The following is a 21429-nucleotide window of genomic DNA, read 5'->3' as shown; positions in this document are numbered from 1 at the left end:
CAGTTTCGAGACATACCAGTCTCACTATAGTTAATTAATCTTTAAATCACTATAGTTGCGCTTCCCTAATCCACACTGATCCTTTAAAAACCCCTAAGTAATAATTACATGCTATTATTGCATATTTAAAACTGTTCTGCATTCCTAAATTGTGCATGTTATAAAATATTTTTGATAATGCTACATATTTGTTTATTAACAGACTTATTCAGTCCATTTAATAAATATGTGGGTATACTGTAGCGACTTTGCATTTTAGTATTTACACGTTAATATAGCGACCGTCCCGAAGAAGAGACGGGCACGTATTAAATCGGTAGACATTAAAAACCGGTAAGTGGTAATATATTAATATTTATTAACGTCAATGTGTTTTGCCTTTCAAAATTATTCCTACTTCCGAATTATAACCACTAGTTAAAAATGGTACGAGAATGAAAATATTTGGGTAAATCACGAAATCAAATGTTTCTTTAAAAAAATAAAAAAACTGATTAAGAAATTATTTTATTAACAAAATAAAAGTAATTTCCAACACTTTTCTAAGATAAAAACGCGTCGGACTAAGTCGATACAATGTTATTTTTTAATTTAATCTACGGAGAATTTAATTTAAGGCGGATTTAATTAGTTTTAGTTGATTTCGAAATAATGGTTTTGAATAATGTAACAAATTAAATGGCTGAAATTCGTTACAAACATTTGTGAGTAATCACTATGCTTCCCGGTAAATCAAAAAAAGTTTTTCAACGATTAAACTGTTATGGAAGGTATTTATTTGTTTAGGCGCCTTTAACGATTCAGTGTTCGTCCGATTTACAAAAGAGGTAATATTTCACTTGTATTTTCATTACTTTATTTGAGTTTTCCCCGGACAGGGAAAATAGGAGCGATAAAATATATCAATTGGCCACATGTCTGTTTTTTGTTCGCCACATCTGGTAATGGCGGACTTGTATTTTGTATCGGACAGTCAGGTCTGTGGGCGCCAAACGCGGTCAATGTTCTATTGTTGCTACCCTCCTGTTTATTTCCACCCTAGTTTAAATTTCTTATTCTAAATCTGTTTTTCTTATTAGATACAAAATAAGAAGTTTGTTTTTTTTTTAAATATATAAATACTATCTTTTACATGCGGCTTCCTTTGCGTGGTATAAGGGTGAACTTACTTAATTAATTTGTTTTCTCGAACTCTCTTTTTTTCGGAATAAAAAGTAACCTGTATCGACTGTCGGTCCCCCAACTCTCGCCTTGCAAAACACGACGGTCCGTTAATTTATGGCGACGTAGCATCGTTTTTCTATTTTAATATTAATTTATTTTTCCACCAAGAAATTTCCCAAGACTTTATTTCGGGATAAAAAATATCCCATGACCCTTGCCAGCTCTCCGGCTATTCCTATGCACGTTGATCGGTCGATCTGTTGCGACGTGAAAGAAACACAAACAAATAGGGAATTATACTTATAATATTAGTATGGATATGGATGTACTTTAATATTGTAGGTGCGTTTTTATAACTTTATTTTTATATGCCAATATTCCTTGTAAATAAACGGGAATTTGGCAAAAAAACGCAAAATTTTAATTTTCAATAGATTTATTTATTATCTTCTTTAAAATACTCGCCATTTGCGACGATACATTGATGTCAACGGTTAATCCAATTGTCCATGCACTTTTCATAGGCCTGCAAAGGTATGGCCTTAAGCTCTCGCAACGAATTCTCTTTTATGGCATCAATCGTCTCAAAGCGCGTTCCACTAAATATAAATTTTAGTCTTGGGAAAAGAAAGAAATCAGACGGGGCCTGGTCTGGAGAAAAAGATGCTTGACTGATGACATTAGTCAATTATTTGGCTAAAAACTCCAAAAAAATCACCGCTGTATGAGATGGCGTATTATCGTGGTCATCTTGAAATAATCTCTTTAGCCACAGTAATTCGACGCTGCTTTTGGTCAAAATTCGGTGTTTTTGGGACAAGGGGAGCAGCGACGCGTTTCATGCCCAAAACATCGGTCAAATTTTGATCTGCTGATCTATATGAGATGCTCAATAACACAGCAAGCTCTCCGATTGGGACGCATAGATTTTTCAACTTGATCTCCTTTGCCGATTCGATGTTTTCTTCGGTAACTGACGTTGTTGAACGTCCAGTATGTTTATCATCATCTAAGCATCACGAACGTTTTTGAACCTCTTGTACCATTTGTATGCCCGTGTTTTCGACAAACGCGATTCTCTAAAGGCTTTAATTAACATTTTCAATAATTCGGCATATGAAATTTTATTAGCAACACAACATTTGAGGCACGCTCGTTGTTCCAATTTTTTATTCGTTGTAAAAATCGCCACACAGCAATTTTTCGAGTCACTCAAAAAGATGCCGACAGAATGCTGAACAGCCGATTGCCATCAAACTTGATTGAAACAGATTGTCAAAAACAGTGCTGACAACGTGACTGCAAATACCGATTGTTGCAGCGCGGGCATATCAAATTAGAAATTCCCGTTTATTTTTTATTATATGGTATGTTTATTTATTTGATACTTCATATACATATACAATATATATACTTATAAGGGCGGGCATATTTCCTTACGGCAATTTCTTCCTACCTACCCAAACCGTTCAGTTTGAGAAAATTACAAATACATGGACATATTGAATCTTACAATTTTATACAAAAATTAAAAACAAAGATTTACAAAATGAAAATTTATTTAAAAAAAAATTAATACTATACTATGAAGAGAGGAGAGGGGATGGGAAGGAAAGAAGAAAGATAAGGGAACAATTTAAATATTTAGATAGTGACATTTCAATCTTGACTTAAATGTAAATATAGAAGGGGCGTCTCTAAGATTAGTGGGTGGATTATTCCACAATCGAGCGGCTACGACTGTGAAAGAGGAGGCAAAAAAATTAGAGCGATGACAGGGTATTAAAAGGGTTCTCTCGTTACTAGAACGAAGAGATAGTCCGTATTTTGAAAGAGGTTGGATTATTTAAAATATTGTGAAGAAGAGATAGAATGTGAATGTTTCTTATATGCCTGATACTGAGCCAGTGTAGTTGCGTGCGATACTCGGTTATGTGGTCAAATTTGCGAAGATCAAAGATATAACGAATACAAATATTCTGTTATCGTTCTAACTTATCAAGTAATTCAGAGTTAGCACCTGGATAACATACATCCGCATAGTCAAGGAGTGGAAGAAGTAAACTCTGGACTTATGTTTGCTTAACATTAATTAGCAAGGAATTCTGGTATACTGTCGTTGCACAGTAGAAATCGGCTGTGTTTTACACAAGGAGATAGAAAAAAACATCGCAGATATTAATAGAACCGTCTGGGAACGTTGTTTTTTCAGTTGATAATTAATTTTGGTACGTTCATGAAAATTAGTACGTTATCATTTTAATTGTTGTAAAAATATTTTTTTGCATTTTTTGTCAAATCACTCTGTATATGAATCCAACGAGTGTTCTGATAGACGTGGTAATCTTACGAGCAAATTTTTATCAGTAATAATCGGGTTGTGGTCTTGTGCCTAGTGTCTCGGACTCATGGATCAAAGGTCCGTGGTTCGAATCCCAGCCTACCCCAACTTGATTCTCATTTTCTGAGTTATTTCCAACACGTTAAAAATGGCCCTCAAAATAAAATATTCGGGTAAATCATAAGAACGCAAATATTTATTTCTACTGAAAAAAAAAGAGACTTGTTTTTTAGTTATGAGTATTTGAAATATGATGTAATATTAGTATTATGTTGATTTTTAGGGTAATATTTTCATGCATTTCCATAGTTGAACTAATACTATATTTTTTATTGTCTCGATTCTGTGTTACTTTTTTGGAATCATAAGTGAAGTACGAATCGGAGTAGTTTTCGAAAGTAAGTATTCTTTTTTATATAAAATTGAATGGTCGTATAATTGTATGAGGGCGAACAGTTACCTTCGCCAGGAACCTTCGTACCTTCGTCACATTGATTATTTGCTTCGTGGAGCGATATCAATGTTTAGACGAGTATGTGGGTAAAACCACTTGAACCTTTGAACAACCCGGGAAACCCAGTAGAGGGTGACATGTAATTAGACGCACAAGATGGATAATCTGTTATCAAAGAAAAAATAAGAATATTTCATGGGCTCCTTGGGAAATTAAGAATACAGCGCAAATTACCAGAAGCATTGAAAAATCAATCAATTTTGGATGTAGAAAATAAAAGAAGGTAATTAATGTATATTTTTTTCTTTATTCATTTTTGGAACAATAACAAATAACTGGCAAAACTCACACCGACGCAAACAAAAAAATATGACATGCTGTTCCTCGATTAGCACAGCATAAACAATGGCTTGTATCCACTAATGGCAACCTTCCGATTGTGTCGTATGTCGCATTGTAGTCTCGAGAATTTTTGAAATCTGTTTTGGTGTAAGTCTTTCTGCATTTATACAATTACTAAAATACATCAGATCTTGTCTTGAGGTCGTTATTTTTTGTGCAAACTTTTTTTTTCATCATGATTCTTTTTCCGCTCCTAATGGTGCATAAGACACTGCATTGGTAGACCAATCGCGGCGTATTTTAATCATTTTTGTCACATGAAGGAAAGATGATCTGTCTTACGCCTCAGGAGACAGTTCAGAGACTATGAAGTGTCGTAGTGTAAAAACACCTTTTTAAATAAATATTTCATGTCAACCATGTCGGGAATCAAACCCGAGACCTCTTGCTTGCTAGACAAACGCGCTGACCACTGCACCGCGGGTCCGACTTATTTTTTTTACTTGCATTTTATTTTATTCTTACTTGCATCCGTATATAATAAAATGAAATGTATTTCATTGAAACTAAATGTACTGAATGAATCGGTAAAAAAATAAATTACAAGTTACAAAAATCTTAAAGAATTTTTAAAAAAATGTAAATATATATACTGTCATTTCTGAAGATACGGGTTATGGTCCCGTGGGTAGTGTCGCGGACTCCGGGGCAGGAGGTCCGAGGTTCGAGTAGGGTACCGCAACATGTTTCCCATTTTTAACATGGTTATTTACGACTAAAAGAAAATGGCCGCAAAATTGAAATATTTGGATAAATCATGAGAACGCAAATAATTTTTCAAATAAAAAAGATACACGTAACATTTTTGGCACAGGAAAAAATCGTACAGCGATTGGACATTTTGAATACACCATTTATTGTAAATAACTAAATATAGTATAGATTTGATTTTACGATTTTATTTATGGAAAAGCATAATCAGGCAAAGATTATGTACTAATAAATTGATTTATTTACCTATTGTCTTTGGACGCCTTATTAGTAGCGGTGCGGTGCGTCGGGGTGAAGGTGAATACACACTAATATAATTCTGTAATCGGTATTTACCCAATTAATTACCCGAACTGTAGGGTTGCCTGATGTTGCCACATGAAAATTCCAATATACGAGAGATAACAGTGCCACATCTAACGCACGTGACATGTACGTGTCTGTACATGACAGTCATATAATCCCACTAGTCTAATAAGCAGTAATGCAAATAATAAACGGTTATGATACCAAAAAGGATCTACCATTTTAACAACATCATTTAGGGCCAGTTGCACCACAAAAAGTTATGTGAAAAAAGTCATGTTAAAAATGAACTGTCGCGTTTTTGTCAAAATAAACGTTTTTTTGTTGGTTTTTTTTTGCTCAACAACAGGCCAGGAGGCCTAATTACAGTGATAAATTACAGCACATAACACCCAGGCTCGAGAAAAATCACATTAAATGTTTGCGTTCTTACCGGAAATCGAACCCTGAACCTTCCGCGCGTGAGTGAAGCATCTTGACCACTGCATCACAGAGGTGGCGAGGAATAAAATATTATAATTCTTCCCATTTTGACTTAATTTTTTTTTGTGACTGTTTCTAGTAAATAAGTTTTAAAGTATCTTTACACGTCTTAGATATTTTATTATTATTTTTATTTGTTTTCATACATAAGTTTATTGTACATTATTTGAGACATAAGTCCTAACTCCATGAGATTAAAAGTGGGAAAGAGAAGAAGAAAGTTATGAAAAATACTAGGGACTGAATAGTTAGCTCTAGAGTCACATAGTCCATTTGTGACAGAAACGAGAGAGAAGTACGATTTGATTGCATTAGAATATATAATACGAATGAACTTATGAAACAAAGCACTTATGAGACATGGGGCCTAGAATTTCAACCGTCCATGCGCTCAGTAGCTGCAAGACTTGTTGCTATCTAAATTCTAATTTTATAAATTTGCTTTTTATTTCGTTTTTAAAATATCACTTAAACTCCAAACTTCATTGTCGAATAAAAAAATAAAAAATAAAAATGTAAATAGGGGCTAGATTTCCAATTGTCCATGCGCTCTGTAGCTGCAAGACGTTCTGTTATCTAGCTCATATATGTCATAATTGTAATATATCATAATTGGAGACGAGGAACTAGAATCCCAACCGTCCATGCGCTCTGTAGCTGCAAGACGTGTTGGGATATTTATTTATTGTACAGCGCCCTTGAGGTGATTTTCACAAAAATGGCGCTATATAAATTATCCAAACATTATCATTATTATTATTATTATTATTATTATTATTATTATTATGCTATGGAATCAAAAAGGGATTATAAGAAGAATGTATCTTAAATTTTTTGTCTTACATAAGTCTATTTTGAAAAGAAGGGTTTCCATTTCTTCGTCTCAAAATTGTGAATAAATCAATCGAAAATAAAACAAAAAAAAGTATTTAAGTTTTTTTTAAGATAGACTTTAATCATATTTATAAAATATAGTCTGATAAGTATTGAGATTTTTATAGACAATTACTGAATTAAACCCCTAGACTTCCCTATTTCCTTCATAAAACGATTTATCTCTATTGACTGTAGCATATTTGGTTAAAATTTCCTTTATTTATATTTTATGAAGATACGGAGAATATTCCAAACAAAAGGTTTACCTTTTTAACGGATCTGTTTGTTCACGTATTGTCACAATACATATTATTATGTTTGCTAAAATAATTTGATTGTCCCTGGAATGTAGGGGTCGTTTACTATATTTTACATGTTTCTTCATAATATAAGTATACTTAACAGAGGAATAACCTTTAGACCGCATCTTTATAACTTTGTTTTAAAGCAGCTTTTTTTATTTTATGATGCTAAATTGTTAAAAAGGTATTTAAATATTTTAACTACGTTAGTTCTCATTTTATTCGGAACAATACGACAAGTTTAATATTACTGGTGGGCTCTCGGAAATATTAATTGGTTAAATCTGTTATAGTTAATGTTATTCTCATTTCTTTTTAGAAAAACGTTTAAGAAATTTAATTTTCTAGTGAAAAGTTCTAATTTCAGTTGATCGAAGAGATTTCTGTTGTACATTTTTTATTTATATACGTATTTACGCACAGGAATTCACAAAAATAACATAATAAGTAAAAAGAAAAAAATAACATAAATTTAAAATGAGTAGTTACAATATTATAAATTAACAAACACTATAAAGTATGAAAAATGATGTACAAATAAAAATGATGTTATTAAAACTTTTAAAAAAATATAAGATTTCTATGAAATAAGGAAAAACACCTCGATCACAATAAATGTTTAAATTAATTATAATAAACTAGATTTTACTGTACATTTACCTATCGTAAATAAAATAGTTGACCATATAAAACATTACTAAGTTTTCTTTATAGTACATAATTTAAATACATAATAATTTATAAAAAAAACTATGTATCCTACGTTATAATATTATCGACATATAATGTAGTTCGGCTTAATATTATTAATATGGGCATATTTCAATAATACAATAAATATTTTGATGCACTATTTTTTATACCATTATGACTTATTTGAAGGATTTTTGAGTAAAAAACATAATAAAAAGAGAAAGAAATTTAAAAAAAAAACAACTTCAGGCGTTGCCTGGTATGTAGGTGAAATAATTCTATTAGATTTATCCCACCCCCATAAATAAAGGTTTCAGCTCTTTAACTTCACAAACATCAACAGATGAAAGAAATGAAGGAATATAGATGTTCAAATATTGGTAGAATGGTGAATGTTACACAGTGTGTAAAGTGGCCACTTAAACCAGCAAATGACAGGTCATAAGCCCTGTAGATGCCTAGACATCCATATTACCTTTTCTTAAATGTTCTTTATCTTTGTTGTAATATGTTAGTAATAAAAAGCTATTTAAATGGCAAAATACCGAACGATATTTATGTTTTAATAATGTGCCTACGAATTTAACAAGGTGTAAAGGATTGTATGCGAGCGCAGTTGGTGTCGCCATGAAACCCAAATTCCGAAAAGCCCGTGCCTCTATTTTCACTGTAAACATATACCGTTTCGGAAAGCAAACCGAATTTCAATAGCCATAAAATTTCCACGCAAACAAGTTGGCACCAGTGGCAGTGTAGAAACTGCCACGGAAACGGTTCGTGTGTGGCGGAAACTGGGGAAATCTACATTTTATGACTTTGCTCACTCAATTTTATATGGCCGAATCTCCGCCTACCGGCCCTGCTTCTGCCCAAATACAAACCTAATTCCGCACCCTTCCACTCACCCCGCTTTATGTAAAAAGGCTGTGAAATGGGATTTCAAAGGACGTATTCATATCGGTAATTCGATTTAAAATTAAATATACCTATCACATTAAAGACGAAATGTATTCATAGCTTTTTGAAGTCAATTGGGGGTTTAATATTTCAGGTAATTTAATGCCTATATGTATTAAAAAAATTATAATAAGCGAAATCGAATCTATGATCATATTTTTTTTTTGCGTCGGTAATCAGCACACAGTTGTTAATGAAAAGCGAATTTCGTTCAGTTATGTGAAAGGTTGGAAATATTTTAATAAAGGAAAGGAACAATGATATGGACCTACCTTTAATACGATGTGAATGTTCTTCAATTTTGAGCACTGGATGATGTAATTGACTATTTTTTTATTTATTTATTTGTTATATATACGGCCTAAACCAATTACAACAGTTACATGAAGAAAAGTAAATGCAAGAAACTGAACAAAAATAACATAAACAAACAAGGACAAAACAATAATTGTATGCAATATATTTAAAAAAACGAAAGATTTAAAACTTTGAGCTAAACCATGCAAATCCAATTTCATCCCACATTGTTTAGTCGCGAAGAGATCTACGAAAAGCCGGAAGATCCATCCCAAAGAATTCCAAGTCGTGTGATGAATTGACTAATCTACACATTCTGGACATTGGGGCATAAAAACCAAAGTTGCTCTGAGAAGATTTTATAAATAGCAGATTTTGACTTCTGGTGACACGGTTGGGAATATGAAAAGAAATTGATTGCAACAAAGATGGGACATCATTAAGCATTAAGTATTTTTAAAATGCATATAAGGTCCATCTCAGTTCTACGTTTCTCCAACGAAGACAGATTAAGAGATTGCTCTATTTCAAAATAAGACTATGAAATGTAACGATGTTTACAACGACGCGCGACAAATCTAAGAATGTTTGTAATTTTATGCAATCCAATGTAATGTCAAAATTTTGTACTGTTTTGTTCCAAATCCAAATTTTCCGATTTTGAATATCTTCTATCTTGATGAAAGGTAGGTATTATAAGGATCGGTCGAAGGAAGGATGGGAAAGAAAGGTAATCGACCAGGAATAATATCGATCAATGTTGTTATTTACTAAACAACAGTAAAGTTAGTTTTTAACGTTGACAGATGGCTGGCTGGTTGTTTGTTTTGGGACAAATTCCTGTCATCCTTATAAATTATGTTAGGCAAGTTAAAAACGTAGTTTAGTCAAATTAAATAAATTTGATTGAATAAACATGTATTGCAAGATACTAACACATTTAAAATTAATTTCGTAGGTTGATTATTAGTTTGCGACCCATTGTTTGCAAAAAAATAAACGTCGTTAATATCTAAATTATAAAAAATAAAATAAAAAATCGAACAATATTATTTTACATTTATTTACCTTTAGTATACACATGATAAAAAATATTTTTTATATCCGCAGGAATTAACTCAGATCTGAAGGGGTTAATAAAGATTGGAATCATCGTAAATGTATGGGAAAATGTCACATGTTCATTGATAATTTTCTACTTTACAGTATTTAATTATTAATTTGTCAATTTATCCTTTAAAATGCAACCAGTTTGTTAGATGCAAACTTTAAAAGTATGTTGAGTTATTTTCATTAATCTGAGGATTTCATACAACAAGATCTGTTTACCGTTAAAAAACAAAATTTAAAGTTTTATTTTATGAATAAATTTATATTTTAGCACTAACTTTGTGTTTTTTAAATTCATCTACAAGTTTAACATTTACAAATCATAAATGAATTATTACAGCATATTGGACATAATGTCAATATTTTCATCAAACGTTGACTTACGAGGAACTAGATACATAATATCGCGGGGAGTGATACTTACCTGTACATTTATCTTATTTCAAAACACAATAAAGCTTTTGTGATTTTTATCTGAAAGAGACCTACGCTATACACATTGACGATGCATTTGATGTAAAGTAGTCTAAGTATAAGGAATATATTATTCAGTTTTTGTGTTTACGTTTGATCTGAAGACCATAATTCGTATTTTGAAAATAATTTAATATTACATAATATAATAAATATTGTTTTATGTTTATCTTACACTCATTTGTATTTCGCGATCATAGGCCAACAAAGATGATCCGTCGTATGCTTTGTTTTCCTGTCTAGGTTCTATGATATATTTGAGTGAAAAAACATCTTTGTGACGCCATTGCACCGTTGAAGTATTTACATTTTAAATGATGGCATCTCTAAAATAAGTTCTAACCGATTTAGAAATATGTTAGCTAAACCAATCCGAAATACCCAATCCGAAACAAATTTGTCGTAAATAACATCAATCGAAATTGCTAGTATTACTAAACATTGAAAATTGGTTACCCTATGTAAGCATTTTAAAATGTTGTCACTGAATCACATTTTAGAGTGAATACGTTCAAAATTTCTCAGTATAAAATTTGATGCTTTGTTAAAATACATATCGTTATTTATTGTGTTTTTTTTTTAGATGTATTCGGCTTTGAAAACATATGTATGTATCTATTTAAACTACGGTATATAAAATGGCTTGTTAGAAATTTGCTCAAAATAATATATCGTCGTAATTGTAAAACCACGACGATGGATGTGCGAAAAATGCGACCTTGACTTTCTTTTAAATTTGATCTTAAAAGGGTATTAAAAAGGCTTTCTGTTACTTTTTTATTTATTTTTAAAAGGAATAATCCCCTAATTCCTTCCTTCCTGTGTTTAAAAATTCACATTTCCTCAACTCTTCCACCCATTTTCAACCGAACTGACTTTTGTGAAGTTTTGTGACTTGAGAAAATGTGGATGTTTAATCATAGGCAGAATGGTAAATGTTACACAGTGTGTAATGTGGTCACTTGTAACATTCACCATTCTGTCCCACGACTTCAATATTCCCTTCTCAAAAATGCTTTCCCTCTGTTCCAATAAATTTAGATCTACATCACTCCCTAGTGAGGAAATCCAGCCTATCTACAAACATTTGGACACGCTCAAAGCACTGTTGAATGTTTTATGCTTATAGTAATTTGTTAGTCCTTTTCGGTGAACTAAGAAACAGCACAAATTTCGATTTTTATCGTGATTGCTCCGCAGCCACTAGAAAACTCCAGAAAATACTATAATATCTTTTTTATTTTTAGGATTTTTTGTGTACCGATAGGTTTTTCATTTATATTTTGTGCTTAACACAGTGAAGAAGTTTAGTGTTACGGGAAATTAAATATGTAAAATATTGTCCAAAACGCGGAAAAAATTAAGACTTTTAATTGTCCGGCGAAGTTTCTTGAAAATGTATGAAAAAAATGTAAAAATGAACTACTTTAAACGACGCCATTAGTTCTTCCGAATCAACCAATGATGGAGTAATGTGATAGTTTTTCGGTTTACAGAAACTCAACCCACCAATCAGTAAAACTTACTGAAAGAACTTGTGACATCTTAGGTGGAGTAGTTTAAAAACTACAAAACTTAAAAAAATTATACCGCTAATACATAAAAATAAATTTTGACTAAGTTTCATAGTCTATTAACAAAGCTTTTTTTTTAAACCGCTGAACTTCCGTTGCCCATTTATGTAAAAGAATTATCATTTTAATTTTATCAACAATATTTGAAACTAATATTTTTTTAGTATGTCAGAATATTTGTAGTCGAGGACTGAATTTCCCAGGGAGTCATTTAAACAACACGTTATAACAGAGATGGAGAGCACTTTTGAGAAGCATTTAAAGGGCTTATGACCCGCTATTGGCAAGTTTAGTTGGTGATCACTATGCCGAAAGCTTCTCGGTTCTGCGAGGCCAGGGCAACTGCTTGTTGGATGTACTCGCCATATAGTGATTCCTGGGAAAAGATGACCAGAGTGGTTTTCTATCGCCTTCTCTGGTGGATTTTTCTGTCGAGGCTACCTTCCCTTAGCTGGTTGGTTCTGGTTTTGAGGCGCCAGAAACTCGCCTTTCATCCTCTCGCTATCTGTTGTGGTCACACCGTTATGAGTGTGATCCCATTGCCCGGGGTTCGCGACGTGGACGCTAACGAGTTGGACTAGTCAGTAGTGTTGCCAGAGGAATGCAACTGGGCATTTTCAGCATTTAATAGAATCACACCCTACAGCAAGATGTGACCCACTGCTATACTACTGACAGTTCGAACCCTTTACATTTACTATTCTGCCTATTTTTGAACATGCATATTTCTTCAATTCGTCCATCTGTAGATTTTTGTGAAGTAAAAGAGCTGAAGTCTTACCTTGAAAGGTTCTATAAATGCCTAGACTTCCATATTTCCTTCTCAAAATTTTTCTTTATTATATGTTGATATTTGAAACACTTTTTCGTAAAATGTATATTTTTTGCAAACGCTGGTATTCCATTCAAACAACGATATATTTTATAATACCATTTTTATTAACTTGTTCTGATGATAGATCTTTTATGCACCATTCGTGTAATGGTAGTTGCTTTCTGGGTTGAGTTGCGTGTCGGTGTTTTTATGTGAAAGTAGGTAGGAACAGTTGACCATAAAAACAGTTAGGCATTAAGAACAGTAATAGCATTACGCAAATGAAACATCACTGCATGGTGATTTACTAGGTAGTCCGAAGGCGAATGTATTCGGTTAGTAAAGCTATAATATAATAAAGTCAGACTCCAATCGTATGCGTCAGGAATATCAATAAATTTGATCTCGATCTATCAAATATCGGGAAGGGATTTTTGGTAGATCGCCAAGAGTAAATACTAGGTACCCATATTTATTATGTTTATGAAACCGCTTCCATAGGCAATAATTTCGGCCTCAAAGTTTCCGCCATTAGCTTAAACTTTGTGGAATATAATTGTAAACATCCAAACGATAATTAATGTGAATAAACTAATAAAATATGTTACAGTATACGTCTTTATTATCATAAATATGTTATCCGCCCCGTGATCCTACGGTCAGCGCGCTTAACTATCATGCTTGAGGTTCTGTCTACATTTTGTTTTGAAAAACCGGATATTTTTATGGGTTCGAATTATTCGATTTAAGAGAACTGATTTTTTATTTATTCTTTTACAAATTATTTATTTATTTCACATAAAACATTATACTTTTTTTTTCTATATGAACATTGCACTGGCCATAACCCGTGTCGAGACATTCATTTTAATTATTTTTATATAATGTTCTAGTACATAATTAATATAATATAATAGATAACACTGGCTGATGCAGCAAACTTCCGTCGTCATCATCAAAGTACTTTCGAAACGACCCAAATTTTTACCGGATACGGAGCTATGAGAAGTTATCTATATAGATTTAAATGAAGAAATGATGACTATTGTTCATGCGATGATATTTCTTCACAAAGTATCGAACATCTGTTCTTTCAGTGCCTATTTTTCAGTTTATAATGCCATAATCTTGAAGCAGAATGCAGGAAAGATGGAATATCCTTAACAGATATCCACACTGTAGTTAAAAGTAGTAATCACGCGCTATTGTTTTTGAACTTTGCAACAATGATGATTAAACTCATAAAGGTAATAAACCAAAATCAGTGATCGAACATCCCATTTCCAAGACAAACAAAAACGAATTTTTCCGAGTACCTTAGCCTTGTACATGACACGTAAGGCTACTTAATACAGGGATCCAAACATATATAATAATAGATAAAACTGTATGGAAATAAACATAAAACATAAATAGCAGACTTGCAACAATAATTCCGAGTTCAAATAGTTTTGGTTTGGGTGACCATCTCAAGGCAGTTTTCAAGACCCAAATCCAGAAGCCGTTTTTTAACAAGTAAATGGAATTTCTGTTTATTTGTATTAAATTAATTGTTAAATGACACGTTCTATTATTGTACCTATATAAAACATATTTTCTTTTAAATAATTGGAAACTTTAAAAGACAAAAATACGTGTTTTAATGGATTACTTGTGGGTTTAAAAACAAAAAAAAGTCTGTGTAAGGGAGGGGTAGGGGTTTGTGTAAGGGATTCATTTTTTATAATCTCCATTTTGAGATTCTAAAAAAAATGTTTTTTGTGAAAAAATTTATTAGGATTTTATAAAAAGTTTACCACGAGGAATGCTCCTTTGAAGTTTCGCGGTCTGGCCCCGAAACACCGTGTATATTATACGTTTGTATGTCGCTACTTTACACAAAAGTAATACGAGAAGTTTGGACTTGGATCTAAATATGCTGCTGTATTTGATAATAATTATATAATCATTTTTATTCCAGCACGATTGGGCAGGAAGTGCAATACCCAACCAGTTTTAAGAATAAGAAAAAAATAAATGTCAACTTAATTCGTATGGCTGTTATATAAAAATTATGAAACAAATAAATGTAGACCTAGGTTCCTTTTTACTTAAATAGCGTTGTTACGTTTGTTAATTCTTTTGCTATTTTCGATCTATTGTTTGGCTGAATTTTGTATTCAATTTAACATAATATGTTTTTAATCTAATATAAATTGTATTCTGTGTTCAGGCGGATAAAGAACACAGTCAGGTGAGTGAAATAGAACCATAACCCTTGGTATTTTCGAGTCGATGGCAGCTCTCAGCAAAAAAACCCGAAACAAGGAAATCGAGTGGAGATAAGTTTATCTCGTTCTAATCGCCTACCATTCTTGAGGTCCGAGGTTAACGTGAGACATTGATTTTAAAGGCGGTTCAAACTAAAATATTTCACTGTCCCTGGAATTGCAATTGATGGGTAAGACTGATCACCTTAACTTCATGTAACAAATGATCGAAATACGCTAAATTTGGTGTACCAGTTTAGTACCCTATGCACCACCTGGTGTGGAAAGAGAAACTTGATGTTAAATTATATTTACTGCGACAGTTTCAAAATAATTTAATAAATACGTAAACAATAAAGATATTATTTTTAATTGATTGCTTGTATTATTTTTAATTAATTGCTTGTGTTATTTTTAATAAGTTATTGTATTTATTACACATCTCTCACTAAGCGAGAGTAGTAACGATTATTTTGTGTAACTGATTATTTATTCATAATTTTTTTGTTGCATGAAGATAAGATGATCAGTCTTACGCTTTAGGTACTAGTCCGGTGACTATGAAATATTCTGGTGCGAAAACACCCTTTTAAATAAACATTTTATATCAACCAAATCGGAAATCGAACCCGAGACCTCTTGCTCTGTAGGCAAACGCGCTGACCATTACATCACGAGTCTGGTGATAAAAAATACATCGCTTTTTAAATAAATATCAGATTATTTATCTAAATATATCTATTTTCTAACCATTTTCTTATAGTCGTTAATAACTTGTGCTGGAAAAATTGGAATCGAGTTGCGATAAAGTGGGATTGAACCTCGGACCCTTGATCCGTGAGCCCACAATACTACCACGGAAGCCACTCGGTTCAAAATAATAAAACGTATAAAAGGCACACAAAACACTTGTTAAATTTGAGCATAAAATAATTACACTTTTAGAAGAAACCTTTCTTATTAAACTACTAATTTCCATTTTTACATCACAACTTTTTCTAGGTACTTTGAAAGGAATATATCACAAGCGAGGCTAGGCGCCCAGAATTACAAAGTTCCATACATTATACTAGAGAAGTACGTAAACGTAAGACTATGTGTAGTTTCTGCATATCATATAAATATCAAGTAGATATCACGTATATATCACGTTCACAGCCTAGGCTCCACTTTGTACCCCCCGAGCTTCCCCATTGTTCTTTAAACAACCTGCCAAGTGCAGAGTCGTGGTAGCTCTGAGTCGACAACCTACCCAGATGATAAATATATAACTAGTATACTTCTAAACCCCTCTCTCCCCTTCACCCTCCACCCTGAGTTTTTTCGTAATATAAAAGTTAAGTTAAGCGGCTTAATTTCAAAATTCTATTTTCAAACGCAAAAAAGTATTCAACATCTATTAAATAAAAAAACAGAATTTTTAGGCTCTACGTAGGTATGCTTTGTTAACTTTGCGTGACAGCTGTTTTACAGGGGTAGGCTATCAAAACAAAATTTAATTTTTAAAAAAATGTTTAGTTTAACGTAGAATCTGTTTGTTTAGATTAATAATTTCTTATTCTAGTTTTTTGCCCTTGTCTTATTACTGACTTTTAATAGTTTGTATTTTAAAACATTTTAGAACATCAAATTATGTAGCAACGATAAACAAGGCAATAAAATAATGGTACACAATATACTCATAAAAACGATAAATATATAAGACTTCGAGCTAACTCTTGCCAAACCATCTTCATCCCCCACTGTGATAATGACGAATAGATCCACGAAAAACTGGAAGATCTATCCCAAAGAATTCGAAGTTGAGTGACGAATTGACTAATCTACACATTCTGGGCATAAAAGGAAATGTTGCTATTAGGAGATTTGATTAATATCATTTTTTTACATCTGATTGCAACAGAGATGGGATAATCCGAAATCTCAAATACATGTATTGTTTATTCTTTAATTGGTAATTTTTCAAAAGTTGTTTGAATCATTTGTCTAGATTTGTGAAACAAATTAATCATTTTTATCATAATATAAATTATTGTAAACTGTTTCAAATAAGGTCATTTTTACAGTGAATACAATCATTATAAACAATAATAGCTATTCATATTTGTATGAATGTATGTGTGTATGATGTGTGCATACATAAGAACCAACGTAAGTAATTGGAACTTATAAACCTTTTCGTAACGTGAATTTGAATCACATATGGAAAGCGTTACCGGTAGTTATGATTAGTGCTATTATTTACTATGCTAGCTTCATTATTTACTATCGCGAGTTCAATAGAGTATAAAAACTGCACTTACTTAAGCATAGTATTATGGGAATGATATAACATATAAAATTTTCGTATACCTTTGCAAAAAACAGTACTGTTGTTTCAAACGGGGTTATTTGATGTTCAATTTTATCTATGGCAAATTAACGGTAAATTTGCATCTATTTGCATACTTACCTGATGCGAAAATGCCCATTGGGCGTAAATAAACAGAATAAACAAATTAATTAATTAATTAATATGCAGCAACTTATTTATAGCCTTACCAAATTACAGAGTTAGGTATTGTATAAAATAACACTCGTACAATTTTATTAATCGGTGGCAGTGCCATCATTAGAAATGTTCAATGCAATTTTAGCCTGTTTAGATTATTATCAGTGTAATGTCCAATCAAACGTTTTTGCGAATTCATAACCATTAAACATATTGTTTTTAATGCCTTTATGTAAAAATAGTTTTTTTTTATTTTTTTTTTTTTTATTAATAAATTTCATAAAAGGTAAATGTTTTTTTAAAATTCTATGCAGATCTACTTTTATACATCTAGTAAATGTTATCACTGTAACACTACAAAAAAGAGACTAACTCTTGTGCTTGGAGAGTAACTTACACTGTTATAGTTGTTTATTTATAAGAGTTAATATAATTTTGAATAGGTTAACGAGTATATGAGAAAAAAAATGTAAAGAAAAAAACATACATTCATACTAATTGACATTAAATGCGGTTTTTACAGGTGTTCAAAAAATTTCTTTAGATTTACTTAAAATGTATTTATTGATATATTATTTTTAATTGTTTTTAGTTCACTGGAGAGATTATTATATTTTTTTACACTTTTGAAGACAAAGTTATTTTGACCATGACTTGTGTGGAATTTAGGAATTTTAATATTATTTTGGTATCTGAGTGACTTATTCATCTCAAATTCTTTTATTTTTTCTTCTCTATAAATTTGAATAATGGAATTTATTTTATAAAGGGTGTCTACTGGATGAACCTTAAATATGTTATATAGACTTTCCGTATTGAATGTTGAGGGTTTCTTTAAAATTAATTTAATAATTAAGCTTTGTACTATTTTAAGAGGGTTTAATATATTGACATATGCACCACCCCATCCTACAATACCATATTGTAACAAATATTGTACAATTGAGTAATCAGCTATTTTTAAATAGTTGATTTTCAAAATATTCCTTAATATAAGCACACTAATCGATGGTTTAATTTGATTTATTATTAAGATATTTCCAAACTATAAGTCTGGAGATAATAAAAAAGAATAACATTAAAATGGTCGTTTCTGCTGTTTCATGCCTGAATTTAGTGTACGAGTATTTTATCAAAAGTTTTATATTAATTCGGTATTCGAATTTATTATTTTCGTGAATAAAATGCAATTTTACACTCCCACTTTCTTTCATTCATCCTCTACCACCACTTGTCACTTTTCATATTTTCACTTCCCCCAACCGTAATGTTTTGTCAGTATGTCACATACACGCCCGTAAATATATACACATAGAATTAAGAATAGTCCAGAAGGAGCGTAGAATCATATTTGAATGCATCGAACTGTGTCCAATAATCCCCCCACTATGCCCCATTTTCGTCGCGCGCATTCGTGCTGTCGCCGCGTGATGTTGCTTGTGGGAAAAAAAATAATCATAACACAAACGTAAGGTAAAAAAAAAGCAACCTTTTAATTTCTTTAAAATTTTATTGTGCACGCGGAAACATTGATTGACACAACAGAGTATAAAAGTAAAGGGTCATTTAATTAGAGTAATTGAATTAATGAACTTTGAACTTAAAATATAAAACCATTTTTATTTCACATAAAACGGATATTTTTATATCATGTTAAATAATATTTAATATTTTAAAGATAATGTCCTTCAAATGTTCCCCACGGCGTTGTTGTACCCGAGGTCTTATTTTCATTAGTTCTTTCATTAGATGAGCAAAGTAGGGTAAAAAAATTTACTACCCTGGCAGCACTAACGAAATTTCCATTTTGTTTCTTCGACAATCTGACAGATGGAAAAATAATTATTTTTTTAAGTAATGCATTTGCTACTTAAACATTCGTTTGCTAATTACACATGAAATGTGATACCATCCTGTTTCTTTAAGATCCTAGCAGTATTTCTACACTTTAAAAGGACACAACACGGCATAGTTGAATTCAAATCAGGAGTTTTGTACTGAGCGACGTCTACAAAGAAACTAATGGGCCAAAACGTAAACCTACACATTTATGAGTAGTTTAGTCGCTTTCTGTTTGATGTGCGTATGCGGTTTCTGGACTATTCTTAATTCTATGTATATACACATACTTATCTTTTTTCGCTTAATAATTTTTGTCTGTGGAATCGTTTCATTGACTTTGTGTTCGATTAATGTATTTTTATTTATGATAACTATTTTGTATTAAGTTTACCCAATTAATATATACGGATGTCCAAACATAAGCAAAATGGTGAATGTTACAAGTTAAAGTGATAACTTAAAACAGCCCCCGTTCTAAGATATTCAATATATATTTTTTTGGCAAAAAAAGAACATTTATATACCTTTAATAGTTTTCTTTTATGCTTTACCCATATTTAAAGTGAATATTTAAATGGATATTAAAATTTAAATACAAACGCAAAATAATAAATAAGATAAAATAAATTAGAAAATAATAAATCAGATGGAGGATACTCCTCATATAGTTTTATTTTGATATTGGGATATAAAATTTGACATACTACAACAGAGATGGAGAACATTTAAGAAAAGGTAATTTTAAAATCTCAACATTTACAGGGTCTATGACCTGGTATTGGCTGGTTTAAGTGTCCTCTTTACACACTGTGTAACGTTAACCATTTTCCCCTTTGTTCATCTTTATAACTCTCTAGGGGGTGTAATCCAGTTTTGGTCTACAGACATTTCGACAGGCTCAAAATATTATCGATTAGACCAACTAGTTTAAGAAGAAGTATAAACAAATAGGAATTGTTCTTAGGTGAAATAGTTCAGTCAGATGAAACTCTCCCGCATCAATAAAGGATTCAATAAAGGCTCTTTGTCTTCACAAAAAAAAGAAAAAGTTTCCACTTAAACTATCCAATGACAGGTCATAAGCTCTGTAAATGCCCAGAATTCCACATTTATTTGTCTTAAATGTTTTTCATCTCTTTTGAAATATGTTTATCTTTATAACTTCCCAGGGGCTGAAACACAGTCTTCGTCTGCAAGCATGCAATATTTTTTTAATTTTATTTTTATACGACACGACGCGACGCTTAGTTGTTGGAAACAACAGCATGTTTCAAGTGTTTGATTGTTTTTCCCAGATGCCTGGCGTGCCCGGCGGCGTGCGAGAGTTGCACGAGCAGCGGCGCGTGCGGCGTGCGGCGCGACCCGCTGGTGCGCGGCGCGCTGCTGGCGGCGCAGGCGGCGTGCATGGCGCTCACGGTGGCAATGGCGGTGGTGGTCTTCAAACAGCGGAAATGCAAGGTACGACCAACGACCGAGATGGGAGACGAATGATAATTCAAAACTGTAATTTTTAAACTGACATTCGACTCATTTATTTATTTACCACTGTATATATATATACAATATACATAATAATATACATATAAGGGCGGGCAAATTGCATCAAGGTGATTTCAAACGAAAATATGTAACTAAGTATTCAAAGATGGCGCTTTTATATTTTTTTTATTAAAAAATGCAATTTTAACGTTTTTTTTCAGTGGAAATTTTACAAAACGATGTTTGCGGAAACTTTCAACCATATTGATTGTAACAAATACCATAACAATATAATTTAGGTCCTTTTCACAAAATAGTGTACAAAACAAAAAATAAATTAATCACCTTAAGGCAATTTCTTCCTATCTACCCAAACCGTTTACTTTGAGAAAATTACAAGAACATGGACG

At 32.0% G+C, this 21429-nt stretch overlaps 1 protein-coding gene across 1 annotated transcript in view; it reads left to right on the top strand.

Moving 5' to 3' along the window:
• LOC148276410 (metabotropic glycine receptor-like) overlaps window positions 1-20998 on the top strand; it is a gene marked incomplete at its 3' end in the record, with an annotated part of 86576 nt that extends 65578 nt beyond the window's left edge. Inside the window, exon 7 of the mRNA XM_088234301.1 lies at window positions 20836-20998. Coding sequence (XP_088090427.1) covers window positions 20836-20998 — 163 coding nt within the window. The remainder of the gene's footprint in view (window positions 1-20835) is intronic.
• Window positions 20999-21429: the final 431 nt, after the last annotated feature.

The sequence above is a fragment of the Micrasema longulum genome, unplaced genomic scaffold (assembly GCF_059751315.1).
Source record: "Micrasema longulum isolate JH-2025_06_02 unplaced genomic scaffold, ASM5975131v1 h1tg001219l, whole genome shotgun sequence".
Taxonomy (NCBI): Eukaryota; Metazoa; Arthropoda; class Insecta; order Trichoptera; family Brachycentridae; genus Micrasema; species Micrasema longulum.
Note: the sequence above shows the minus strand (reverse complement) of the source record. Positions and strands in the feature narration are given on the sequence as shown.